At 40.9% G+C, this 12580-nt stretch overlaps 1 protein-coding gene across 2 annotated transcripts in view; it reads left to right on the top strand.

Annotated features, from left to right (window-relative positions):
* The window catches only part of LMTK2 (lemur tyrosine kinase 2), a 69228-nt gene that overhangs the window by 27937 nt on the left and 28711 nt on the right, over positions 1–12580 (top strand). For both annotated transcript variants that reach the window (XM_033097066.1, XM_033097065.1), the window contains exons 5-6: positions 357–475; positions 1964–2051. In XM_033097066.1, the coding sequence (XP_032952957.1) occupies positions 357–475; positions 1964–2051 (207 nt within the window). The remainder of the gene's footprint in view (positions 1–356; positions 476–1963; positions 2052–12580) is intronic.

Here is a 12580-nt window from a genome sequence, read left to right as displayed (position 1 = left end):
CAAAATAACAAAACTCAGTTGAAGTGTTTTTGAGAAACATTTGAGTTATGTTTGAACTGAACTTATAAATTACTCTTCTGTAATGCCATTGGTCATTTCCATGAAAGTATAATACAGTTTTAAGTAATTGAAAAGAAATACACATAAATATATGACTGTTGCAACTATCTGATGGATGGTTTAAAACTGAAGGAAATATTTTACTTTTCCAGGCTTTTTGTGAGGTAGTATTTAACATAATAGAAAGCCATCTGCTTCTTGCTTAATTTATTTTCCTGTATTCCATTTCTGATAAATGAGACATACTTCTTTACCATTTTCATGGAAGTGAAATGAAAAAGTATTCTTTTTTTTAGGTCCTCCTTGGAGAGATTTACACGGGCTCTAGTGTAGCGAGAGTAATAGTGAAGGAGTTAAAAGCAAGTGCAAGTCCGAAGGAACAAGATACTTTTTTGAAAAATGGAGAACCTTACTAGTAAGTAAACCTTACTGTGTGTTACATAAATGTACTCTGTGATCTTTTGAGAATCAGGTGTTTAAAAATACTTTGGAATTATATCATAAGGTGCATAAATGTCACCTCACTATATTATACACCTGGACTAATATGATACTGTATATACCAGCTACACTGAAGTAAAAGAAAAGAAATCAAAGGGAAGCTATAGAACGTGAGAGTTCCTGGTCAGGAAAATGATGGCATTGTAATCCCAAAAGTTAAGTAGAATGAGATCATCAAGGTTCTTGGCAGCAAATTCTTTTTGGACCCTGGGGAGAATGAAATATTGAGATGTGTCAGCAAGATACAAGGGACCTCGAGGGAAAACCGACATTGATGTCAGGATGGGTCTGCTGGTCCTGCTCATTTCACTGCACATCATTTTATGCACCTGTCATGGAGAAGATTAATGACAGAGAACTCATTTAGGAAATTATCTCTGCATGGACAGGTTGCAAAACTTCATCCAAAGAGCAATATTTTAAATACATCACTTAAAATTTCAACATCGTCAGTCCTGAGAATATCTTACCTATACCAAATAAGTTTGCCTTTGAATAAACCAAAATGTTTTTTAAACAATAGCAAAAGTTTTTGAAATTTTTGCTTGTAAAATGCACAATTTAAATAAGATCCAGAGTCTTATTTAATGAGAAGGTGATAGAAATGGAAAACAGATTAGTGGTTGCCAGGGCTTAGGGATGACAGAGGGTGGGCAGGGAGGTTGCCGTAACTATGAAAGGCTGGCTAGCATGGAGGAGGTCTGTGAGGTGAGGAGCAGTGCCGTATTTCTATTGAGGTGGGGGTTGTACAGATCCACACATGTGATAACAGGATACAGACACGTACGTGCTCTGTAACTAGTGTCAGTTCCCTGGTTTGGGTATTATAATTGTGTCAGATGTAACCAGTGGGGAACCTGGATAAAGGGAACATGGCACCTCTTTGTACTGTCTTTGCAACTTACTGTTAATTCATAATTGCTTCAAAATAAAAACTTGAAAATAAAACTTATTTTGGCATATATTTTTTTAACTTTTGGGTAAAATATTTTCCAAAAAGAGTTTGCATATACTGTGGAAATTTATGGAAATGGTATAAAAGTTAGATAGCCTGAGTAGTAGTTGAGTTATTTAATATGTGGATTGAAATGCTTATTGAATTTGTATATATAGTCTGCCTTTTTTGAAATGCTACTTCAAAATTATATCTATAAATTTAAATTACTAAAATGAAAGGATCTTATATTAGAAATTCTGTTTTAATTTGTGAAAATGTTTGCCTGATTGGCTTTGAATTATTTAATCATTAGGTAACTTAGAATATATCAGTCAAGTATATTCTTAATGGGCTGTTTTCAGCATATCATATTTAAATCATTATGAATGTTAAAATTTGGATTGTTTGAACAATTTTACTAGCATACTCCCCAATGAATAATACTATGACTTTTATTTTCACCAGTATTCTTCAGCATCCTAATATTCTTCAGTGTGTTGGACAGTGTGTGGAAGCAATTCCCTATCTTCTGGTATTTGAATTCTGTGACTTGGTAAGTGTTTAGTAGAATTTCAAGGTCAACCATTCAAAAGGTCATACCCAAGTGTTTTTGACAGATAGAAATGCTGACTGGGGGACTGCTTTCACTTCTCTCCCCCATTTTAAGAACTTTATGAAATATGAATTCATTACCTTTGATAATAGTATTAGCTGACATGTAAGTGTGGTTTTATACTCCATCCCTATCTAAGCTATTTGCATGCACTACCACATTTCAATCATATTTGTCCACACTTTATGTATGTTGAAATAAGGCTCATGGAGATGAAGAAAATGTTGTACATCAAGTGTATGGCAGAACCAGAGCTTGGATGTAGGTTTTCCTTTCCTGAGACCTTGAGGTCTTAACTTCAACTGGGCATTTTAAAACACTTTTCCCCAGTGAGGGAGCTCAAGAAATCTCCTTACCTACAGAGTCCCCATGACCTATCAATTTTTTAAAATAGGGAATGTATGTAACATGTACATTTTTAAATAATTAGATGATTTATTTTCTTAACTTAAAATTGATAGCTTCGTTTCTTTGCATGATCGTGTTATTTATTGTGATTTATAGTTGGAAAGATTGTTTTTTGTGTGGTTTTTTTACAATAATTTTTATGTGAAAATTTCCCGTAAACATCTTTTTTTAAAATTTAGGTTTTGACTGATATCTTTGCATCGTCTCAATTTTCAGAACATTACATTTTCTTGACTGTGCACAGAAAAGTGGGAGTATGCCAAAATGAATCCCTGATTACTGCAGGGAATATTTTCAGCTGGTAAAATTGAAAGAGAGCAGTAAACTGTGAATTTTTGTTTTATTTCCTAAATGTGATTTGAATAATACTCTCATTGGCAGAGGTAGTTAATTGCAAAGACAAATTATGAATAATACACTGTATTATTAGTTTTCATTGGATTACATCGAAGCAACCCCCAGGCCAGTAAGAACCACCTCCGCATTAACACGACTCGGGCTCGGCTACAGCTCTTTTCCAGGCTGCATTCCCCTTCACCCTAGATCAGTGTTTTTCTGTATCTGTAGATGCTGTGGGGGAAATATGTATTCAGGTGACAGTGTATCTCTATGGGTCTTTTGGGTCAAGTTTATAAGGTTCAGATCCCCTGTATCCATCTGATTTGGGGTAGGGTGTGGGGATAGAAGGTGTCTGAGTCACTTTTCTATCAATTACTGAGAGGCATATTAAAATCTCCTGACTGATTATGGATTTTCCTTCCTTTTCATTATAATTCTTAGTTGGTTTTGCTTTGAACATTTTAATATCCTGTTGTGTCAGGGATACAAATTTAGAGTTGATTTCACTTCCTGTAATTTGAGCCTTCTATCATTATGAAGGGGCTCTCTTTAAGATTAAAAACATTACTAAGGATAAAGTCTGTTTTTATTACTATTGACATAGTTACACCAGCTTTCTTTCTGTTAGACTTTGGTTTATTTCTGTCAGTCCTTTTCTCTGTATCTCTTGTAAACAGCTTTTTGTTAAAATTTTATTAATCTGTCAGTCTAGGTCACTTAACATGGAATAGTTAGTCATTTGCATTTATTGTATTTGTGACAGATTTGGAATTTTGTGTATATTTAATATTATTTTTCCTACCTGTTTCAAATTTCTGTTTTTCTTTTTCTCTAGCCTTCTTTTGAATTCTTGATTTTTCTTGTTTCATTTTTTTCCATCCACTTATTTGGATTTTAGGTACTGTTTCTTAATTTTCTGTAAGGTTACACTAGAACTTACACCATGCACATTTAACAAAGTCAAAAAATTAATACTTTAACCTTCCTCCAAAGAAGCTGGGACCTTACAGAGGTCTCTCTCTGTATAAGGAAAACTGGAATTAAACCTACTTTTCTGTGCCATCCCTACATTTCCTTCCATCATGGAGGGTGCTTATTTATTGAACACTTACTATAGAGGCAGCATGGAGTACTCATGGGAGACAGAGAGAAAATGTGGACATTGTCTTCTAGGTCTCCTCCTTAGCGGGAGCAGACATGTGATAATCGCCATGTGGTCTGATGAATTATTTAATAGAGGCATGAGAACTAAGAGGAAGGAGTTCTCGCTGGTGTTTCTGATAGTATTTGTGCGTATTCTATTTTGTTCTGATTATTTCAGTATTATCAGAGTTATGATATTTGTGGTCCTTAGTTACTATAATATGAAAATAGCTCCTTATAGTCCAGCTCTATGTGACTAGTGACACAGCATTTGAGAAAAAAGATCACAAAGGTGCATTTTTATGTGATGAGTCAAGTCTGCTTGTTGGAGTTCCTTCCTTTCTGAGACATTTAATGGTACCTTTTTGGGTCCCTAAGCTCCTGATATTGATTACAAGTAACAAGTAAAACACTCTTCATGAGTGAACATAACAGAAGTCAGCAGGAATCTGCCACATCTTTTTGAAATACACTTTCCAGGCTAATCGAGGTGGCTTATAAGACTACCTCCTATATTTTGGCATTTTCCTAATCTTCACTATCTTTGTCCATTCCTGAAAGTTTCACTAGACAAATATGAATGATGAAAGTCTCTGGAGTCCCATCTTCATGTGTTCTTCCCAGTGGGTTCACGTGATGGGTTTAGTTTTAGTGCTGTTCTAGTTTATTTTTTAATGAAGCTGCCTGTTCTTTCTGGGAGTCGCAGTTTAACCTGCTTTGTAAAAAAACACTAAAACATCAAAATTCACAGTTAGCTCCTTAACAATTACCATAAATGACCGAGTGTTGACAAGCTTCTAGAGTGTTCTTTGTTTCTTTGTCGTTGCACCAACATCATTTTTATGTAAATATATTAAATACATAAATACATTTTTTTAATTAACATTCTTTCTATAAATTTTTTTCCCAGTACTTTTAGATCTCAGATTTAAATGCATATTCTCCAAGTACTTAAACCAAGTATCCAAAGCATATTAACTTACCTAAACTTGTACTGGCTTTCATATTTTGGGGTGATAATTATATACACAACCCTCCAGAATTAACAAAATGTGACTTCTTGAAACACGTATTTTATGTGACTCTCCTCATATTTTATGTTTACTCCTCAAAGTTCAACATCTGGAATGAGCCCTCGTCCCCTACAGAAGCTTTCATTGGCAGTGCAGAGCTAATAGCTATTTTTAGTTCAAGTGTACCTTCTAGTGGTACATAGATCAACAATAAAATTTAAAAAACAGTAATTGCTCCTCAAAAAATTAATACAGTATTTCCATATGATTGAGCAATTTCACCTCTAGGTGCATATATCCAAAATAATTGAAAGCGGGTCTTAAAGAGATATTTGCATGCCATGTTCATAGCAGCATTATTCACAATAGCCAAGAGGTAGAAGCAACTCAAGTGTCCATCAGCGGATGAATAAATAATATTGGGTTTATCCACACAATGGGATATCATTCTGTTATGCTAAGTGAAATAAGCCAAAAGACAAATACTGTGTGATTGCACTTACGTGAGGTACCTAACGTAGTCAGACTCAGGGTGGGTGCCAAGGGCTGGTGGGGAGGGTGAGTGAGGAGTTGGTGTGCAATGGGAACAGAGTTTCATTTCGGGAAGATGAAGCGTTCTGGTGGATGGATGGTGGTGATGGTTACACAACACTGGGCATGTACTTAATGCCCCTGAACTGTACACTTAGAAATTGTTCAGATGATGACTTTGTTATTCATTTTTACCACAATTTTTAAAACATTGATAATTACCTACTATTATGTAAGGTGCTGTACCAGGTGTTACTATATTAGGAGGAGGCTAGAAATTACCAGATTTCCTTGGGAAATCTGTTGGTCAGTGCTTGGAATGGCCAGTCTCTCCTGTCAAATCCAGGGATGCTGCCACCATGCCCAGTAGTCAAAGGTTACATCTGTCTCCTTGGGCAGTTTTGTGCTCATCATCCCTGGGCCCTAGTAAATTTCAGAGGGAACAGGCTCTCCAGTATCAAGGACGAGGGCCTGGATGGGATCACTGGTCTGAAGTCCGGGTTTCTAGACTCAGTGTGTGCAGAACCATGTGTTAGGAACGGTGGGCTGGGGTCAGCACAGTGAGCCAGAGAGGGCCTGCTGAGCAGAGGGGCGTCATCCAAGGCAAAACCGCCTGCTGGCGGGGCTCCAGGGGACAGAGGGTAATAGGCCCCGCCTGGGAATAGCAGCTGCAGCCACAGTGAAAGGAGCCACTATCTTCACATGTTCTTAGTAGGTCAGGAGCTATTGAGTGAACATTAGCCTTTTCAGTCGTCACCAGGCAGTGATCGTGTGCAGCGATAACATCTTTTAAGTAGAAAGGAAAGAATATTTTTGCACTTACTTAAATAATTCCTTGTAAGATGGAATTACCAGTCTGTTTTTGAAAAGCACTTTATCTTAGAATTTTTATGAAAGAAGATGAAAAGTCTTCCGAGTGAGTTTGGTAGCTGGACTGCAGCCCCGATTTGTAATGCTGATGGTGCAGTATTTGTGAAAGGAGCTGTTCCCGCAGGGGGCTGTATGTCATTTGTTGCCATAGGAGGGATGCAGTGCTCTCACGTGACTGTGGAGGCAAGGAGATTGTTTTGGGGGTGAGAATCACTCATTTAACAAACACGTATCAAGCACCCATTAATTACAAAGAAGTGCACAGAGCCCTGGGGAGCACACAGGTGAGTCACCCCGATCCTGTGTGGTGCCCTGGGTGAGTCCTGGGTGCCCTGGGGAGTGCAGAGGTGAGTCACCCCAATCCTGTGCAGTGCCCTGGGGAGCACACAGGTGAGTCACCCTGATCCCTGCCTCTTCCGCCTGTAGAACCAGGCTGACTTCAGATGCTCATTCTGCCACTCCCTGTGTATCACCTTGGAAAGTTACCTAACCTCCTCAAGCCTCAGTTTAGACATCTGTAAAGTGGGGCTACTACTGCATACCCCACAGACTACTCTGACCATTAATAAGATGATGAATGTAAATTGCTGCACATACAGTAAGTGCTCAGAAATGATAGATACTTTTATTCACTTTTATTTAAATTAATGGATCATTAATTCTTAAGTAAAGGTTTGAGTATGTGTATAGAAGAAATCTAACTAGAAATTCTAACTAGAATCATTGGGATAGGCTTCACAGAGGAAGTGGCATTTGATCTGAGTGTGGAAGAGTGAGTGGATCAACTTTGCTTTAGCAGAAAAGGGTGGCAGACGCAGCGTGAGCCAGGCAGGGAGCTCCACCGTGCGAGGAGTGGGGGAGCAGCAGACGATCCTGTGAGAGCAGGGGGTGGAGTGTCACCTTAGGAGAAGCAGGTTGGCATGTGCTGGGAGAGATCTGTTGGGTTAAAAGCAGAGACAGACCACTCTGGAGAGCAGACTGCAAGCTGCGGTGATAGAGAGAAGGAGGTAGATTAACTTTGCCCCGTCTTCACAGTCTTTCTCCCTTCCCCAGGCCTGGCTGCTCCCCTGCCCTGCGGCCCTGGCTCTTTCCTAACAGGCTGTCCCAGCTGCTGGTGGCCAGGCCCTTCCTGCCTTCCCTGCCGCCTGCTTCACCCCACCCTGGGTGCCCTGAGGCTGGTTACTTCCTGGCCCTGCTCCCACTTGCTCTGTGTAGCCGTACCGACCCCCAGATGCTGTGCTCTCCGTCCTGTCACAGGTCACCTTTGCTGGGACACCAAGATGAGGCTGAGGGTGAACACGTGGTGGAAACAGTGCTCTCTCTGTGATTTTGATATTGCTGCTAGAAAATGTAAAATTATGGATGTGGTATGCAATATGTTTCTGTTGCACAGCTCGGGTCTATAATGTATCTGTGAAGAAATGCTTTCTGAGATCCAGGTGATTTTGATCTGAACGAGTTTAAGAATAACCCAGACTCCCATTCTTGAAGGAAAATCTTTGCATTTCCTAGTTACAAAGGTAAAACTTGCAAACAGAATCAGTTGGATGTTACTTAATTAAAATATTATCTTTCTAGGTTAATGATCTTTGGCTAGCTTTTATGTGCATAGTAACAAAATAATAAATTTAAAGCCCAATAAAAATTTGATATTGCATGTTTTCTCCTAAAATCATTATTATTAGATTGTTAAATGGAAACATGATGGGACAGCTTTGGGGACACTCGTTGTCCCAACTTTAATTTCGGGGGACATCTTTTAGTACTTCTCAGTACAATTATTCTTTTTTCTCCCACTCATTAAGTAATTACAGTCATTCCTTGGTATCCACCGGGGATTGGTTCCAGGGCCCCCTGCAGATACCAAAATCCATGGATGCTCAAGTCCCTTCTATAAAATGGTGTAGTATTTGCAGATAATCCATGCACATCCTCTTGGATACTTTAAATCATCTCTAGATTACTTATAATACCTGATACAATGTAAATGCTATGTCAGAAGTTGTTATACGGTATGGTTTAGGGACTGATAACAAGAAAAATAATCTGTATATTCAGTGCAGATACAACCATCATAGCACATCATAGCCTAACTACATAGCACAACAACATAGCTTTTTTTTTTTTACCCCTGAATGTTATTTTTTATCCGTGATTGGTTGAATCTGCAGTTGGGGAACCCACAGATTTGGAGGGATGACTGTGTTTGTCAAGCACATGCTATTCTAGGTTCTGAGAACAGAGAGCTAGACAGAGTCCCAGCTCTTGTGTAGCTTGCTTTTTAGTGGGAAGGACAGACAAGCAAACAAATATAATGCTAGGTAGGACCTGCGGTGATTTTAAGCAGTAGAGTATTGTGACTTGATATATGTTTGAAAAGACTCCCTCTGGCTACTCAGGGTGGAAGCAGGAAGGCCGCGCAGGGGCCACTGTGGTAATTCGCACAAGAGAGAGTGGTACCTTGGACTCGTGTGACTGCAGTGGAATCTGGGAAAGGTAGTCTCATTCAGAGTGTAGTGTGAAAATAGATCCAGGACTTGGTGATGGGTTGAATGCTGGAGTCTGGAGACAGAGCAAACGCAAGAATGATGTCTTCGGTTTTGGTCTGATCTACTTCTGATCTACTGGGAAAGCGGTGGTGCCACTTCTTGAAAAGGAGCAGATTGTATGAGGACGCAGGACATATGAGGGTTGAGGTACCTCTTAGAGCATCCAGGGAAGGGTGTCACGTCAGCAGTTGGACAGATGAGTCTGGGGCTCAGGAAATGGAGGGGTTTGGGCCAAAGAAATGTATTTGAGCAATGGTTTTTCAAACCACGGGGTGGGTAGAATCACCCAGAAATGGGTGTCACAGTGACAAGGGACAAGGAGTAAGGACGGAGCCCCAGGGAGTGTTGGCACTTACAGATCAGTAAGAGGAGGAAGACCTAGTAAAGGGCATTGAGAAAGGGGTGGCCAGTGCGGTGGGGAGAAAGCCAGGAGGGATCACTTGGTTATGTGGGTGAGACTCGGACCCGTGGCCGTACATGTGGCAGTGGTGTCTGCAATCGCCTCACAGTGGGAAGGGGTTTGCTCAAGAGAGTGGGAGGGCAGGAGGTGGGCTACCAGAACACACCAGGCTTTTCAGTTTAGCTGGGAAGATAGGAGGGAAATGGGATGATAGCGGGAGAGGAGGCTTGTTTGGCTCTTTGCTGAATTTCCTGAGAGGTATTTGAGCATTAGAGCAGAGAGAAGGGTGGGCTCACCAAGAGACTGGGCTTACGAAGGCATAGGCAGGGGCGGCTAATCCGTAATAACAGATGACGATGTGTAAGGTCCAGATAGAGACACCTGGGAGCTTGAGTGGTGGTGAGAAAGAATAGATGCAGTCAGAGAACTTGTGGCAGGTAAGAAACGGTCTCAGATCGGAGGGCCAAGGGACCAGGGCGGGGCACCCAGGGGCTTCAGCTGTGATGTGGGTCTTTCCTCTTGTGGTAGGTGCTGGGTACGTGGCTGCTCACGCCATTCATTCATCCTTTCATTCAGATTTTAGTTTAAAAATCATAACTTCCCTCCCTGCCCCCCAGTCATCCTTTAACATATAAGTAACTAAGTTTTCATTCCGCCCAGATCATCCTTTAACATACGACTAAATTTTCATTTATAAAGCTATTTACTTGTTAAGTTTTCACACTATTTTGAAATTAATTCATTGTTCTCAGTGTCCTGAAAAAACTGGATAAAGCCCTCGTGGCAGTTTATGTTGGAATGTCAGAGGACACTTGTGAGTAGCTTCTTTAAAGGTCTATTATTCATTGAATGATTCATTTAAAGAAGTCATTCCAAGTTGCTGCTGTTATCTGAGTTCTTAGTATAGCACTTTGCTGCCATCTAGTGTCATAAATCTTTCTGAGTTTTTTGGGGGAGTTTTAGGGAGGATCTGAGGCATTTTTAATAAAGGAAACATTATTTTTCAGAATAAAGTACTGTTTTAGTTTGTGTTTTTTTAATAGTGGACCAAAGTAATAATCCTGTATACTCACTCAGCCCTGTTAAAACATAAATCGAATAAACCAGATATCTAAAGACAGGTTTGTCTGTTTTGGATAGAAAGAATCCATTTTTTAGTACCTATTATGTACATTTTTAAAAAAATAAATTTTATTGGGGAATATTGGGGAACAGTCTGTTTCTCCAGGGCCCATCAGCTCCAAGTCATTGTCCTTCAATCTGGTTGTGGAGGGCGCAGCTCATCTCCAAGTCCAGTCCCCGTTTTCAATCTTTAGTTGCAGGGGGTGCAGCCCACCATCCCATGCGGGAATTGAACCGGCAACCTTGTTGTTGGGAGCTCGTGCTCTAAGCTACTGAGCCATCCAGCCGCCCCTAATATGTACATTTTTACTTAATAATTAAGGATTTTATGCTGAGTGTTCTTTTAAACGGCGCTACCAGGAGAGTTCTGAGGATCTTTCTAGAACACAGCACTAACCCAGGATCCTACACAATGCATCACAAGTGTCTTCTGTGAGGAACTGCTCAGACCCCTCAGTAATTGTTTATGTTGACCCATCTCCCCAGGTCGGAGATATCTTTGCCTAGACTGTACTAACTTCATCTCCCCAGTGGGCGTGGGGAGAGGCTTTTAGTTTCTGCCAAGCTAGAAACTTTAGGAGCATTCAAATTGGTAAGCAAAATCTTCTGGGTATTATTTTATCTTCCAGTGAAATTAGGGAGTGGAACCAGTTATGGAAAGAAGATATATTAAGAACAGTGAGTGGTGATGAGTATACTTCTGATAACCTTGAAAAATAACTATCCCCAGTGTGTCGTTCCTCTGCCTCTGGCCAGCCACTTGTGCACATTGTGCACTGTTTGCCAGCAGCTCCTGTTTGTTTTCAGAATTGGCCAGAGACAGCATGGCAGAGTCATACGTTTGTAAGGGTAATGTCTTCCTTACACAAGGTAGGGTTTTCAGGAAAGGGGTTAGACAAATGAATTTAAGTTGCCATTTCATTGTTAATGTAAAGAACGTTAAGCTATTTATTTATTTATTTATTTATTTATTTTTTAAAAAGATTTTATTGGGGAAGGGGAACAGGACTTTATTAGAGAACAGTGTGTACTTCCAGGACTTTTCTTCAAGTCAAGTTGTTGTCCTTTCAGTCTTAGTTGTGGAGGGCGCAGCTCAGCTCCAGGTCCAGTTGCCGTTTCTAATTGCAGGGGGCACAGCCCACCATCCCTTGCGAGAGTTGAACTGGCAACCTTGTGGTTGAGAGGATGCACTCCAACCAAGTGAGCCATCGGAGCTCAGCGGCAGCTCACCTCAAGGTGCCGTGTTCAATCTTAGTTGCAGGGGGCGCAGCCCACCATCCCTTGCGGGACTTGAGGAGTTGAACCGGCAACCTTGTGGTTGAGAGCCCACTGGCCCATGTGGGATTCGAACTGGCAGCCTTCGGAGTTAGGAGCACGGAGCTCCAACCGCCTGAGCCATTGGGCCGACCCAAGCTATTTATTTTTATATTTGGTTTCCACATAGTCTACCTTATAAAAATCATCCCGTAGCCCGTAGGCCTAGAGTTCTTTGCTGGAATTTTTCTGGGTTAATTTAATTGTCATCCAAAGCAGCCTTTACTTCCACCCTCCCACACTGGATAGAGCTTAGCCTGGGTGAAGGCAGGGAGAGGCATGTGTTTTTTAAACGGAAGAAAGGTGCCTGTTTCTCCGTGGAGCAGCTTGCAATTGCAGTGGGAACAAAAGGAGAAAGCACTGAGTGTGGGAAGAGGAAAGATGTGGGCGAGTGTGTGTACACGTGGGTCCCGAGGGGAGCCGCCCCCCTGGCCGAGACGCCCGCTGTTTGGAAGAATCCTGTACTCCATGGATGGGCTGGGCGTTATGTTACACTCGTTCTTCTCAACGAAATCCGAAATCCGTGTGGTTTGCATACCACTGGAATTCACGTGCAAAGTAGACCTTTCTTGACAAGTTGGTCAGCTGCGAAGTAGAAGTACAGCCCCACCATTTATTAGTTCTGTGGCTTTGGGCAAATGCCGTAACTTCCCTAAGCCCCAGTTCCACATCTGGAAAATGTTTCCGATTATAAGAATTCTTTGAGGCCACAAGTGTAAAAACTCCTAGCACAATGCTTGGCGCACTGCTCAGAAGCTCAAATGGTACTGATTGTTAGTA

This window comes from Rhinolophus ferrumequinum, chromosome 24 (assembly GCF_004115265.2).
Source record: "Rhinolophus ferrumequinum isolate MPI-CBG mRhiFer1 chromosome 24, mRhiFer1_v1.p, whole genome shotgun sequence".
NCBI classification, from domain to species: Eukaryota; Metazoa; Chordata; class Mammalia; order Chiroptera; family Rhinolophidae; genus Rhinolophus; species Rhinolophus ferrumequinum.
This window is presented reverse-complemented; position numbering and strand designations above follow the sequence as displayed.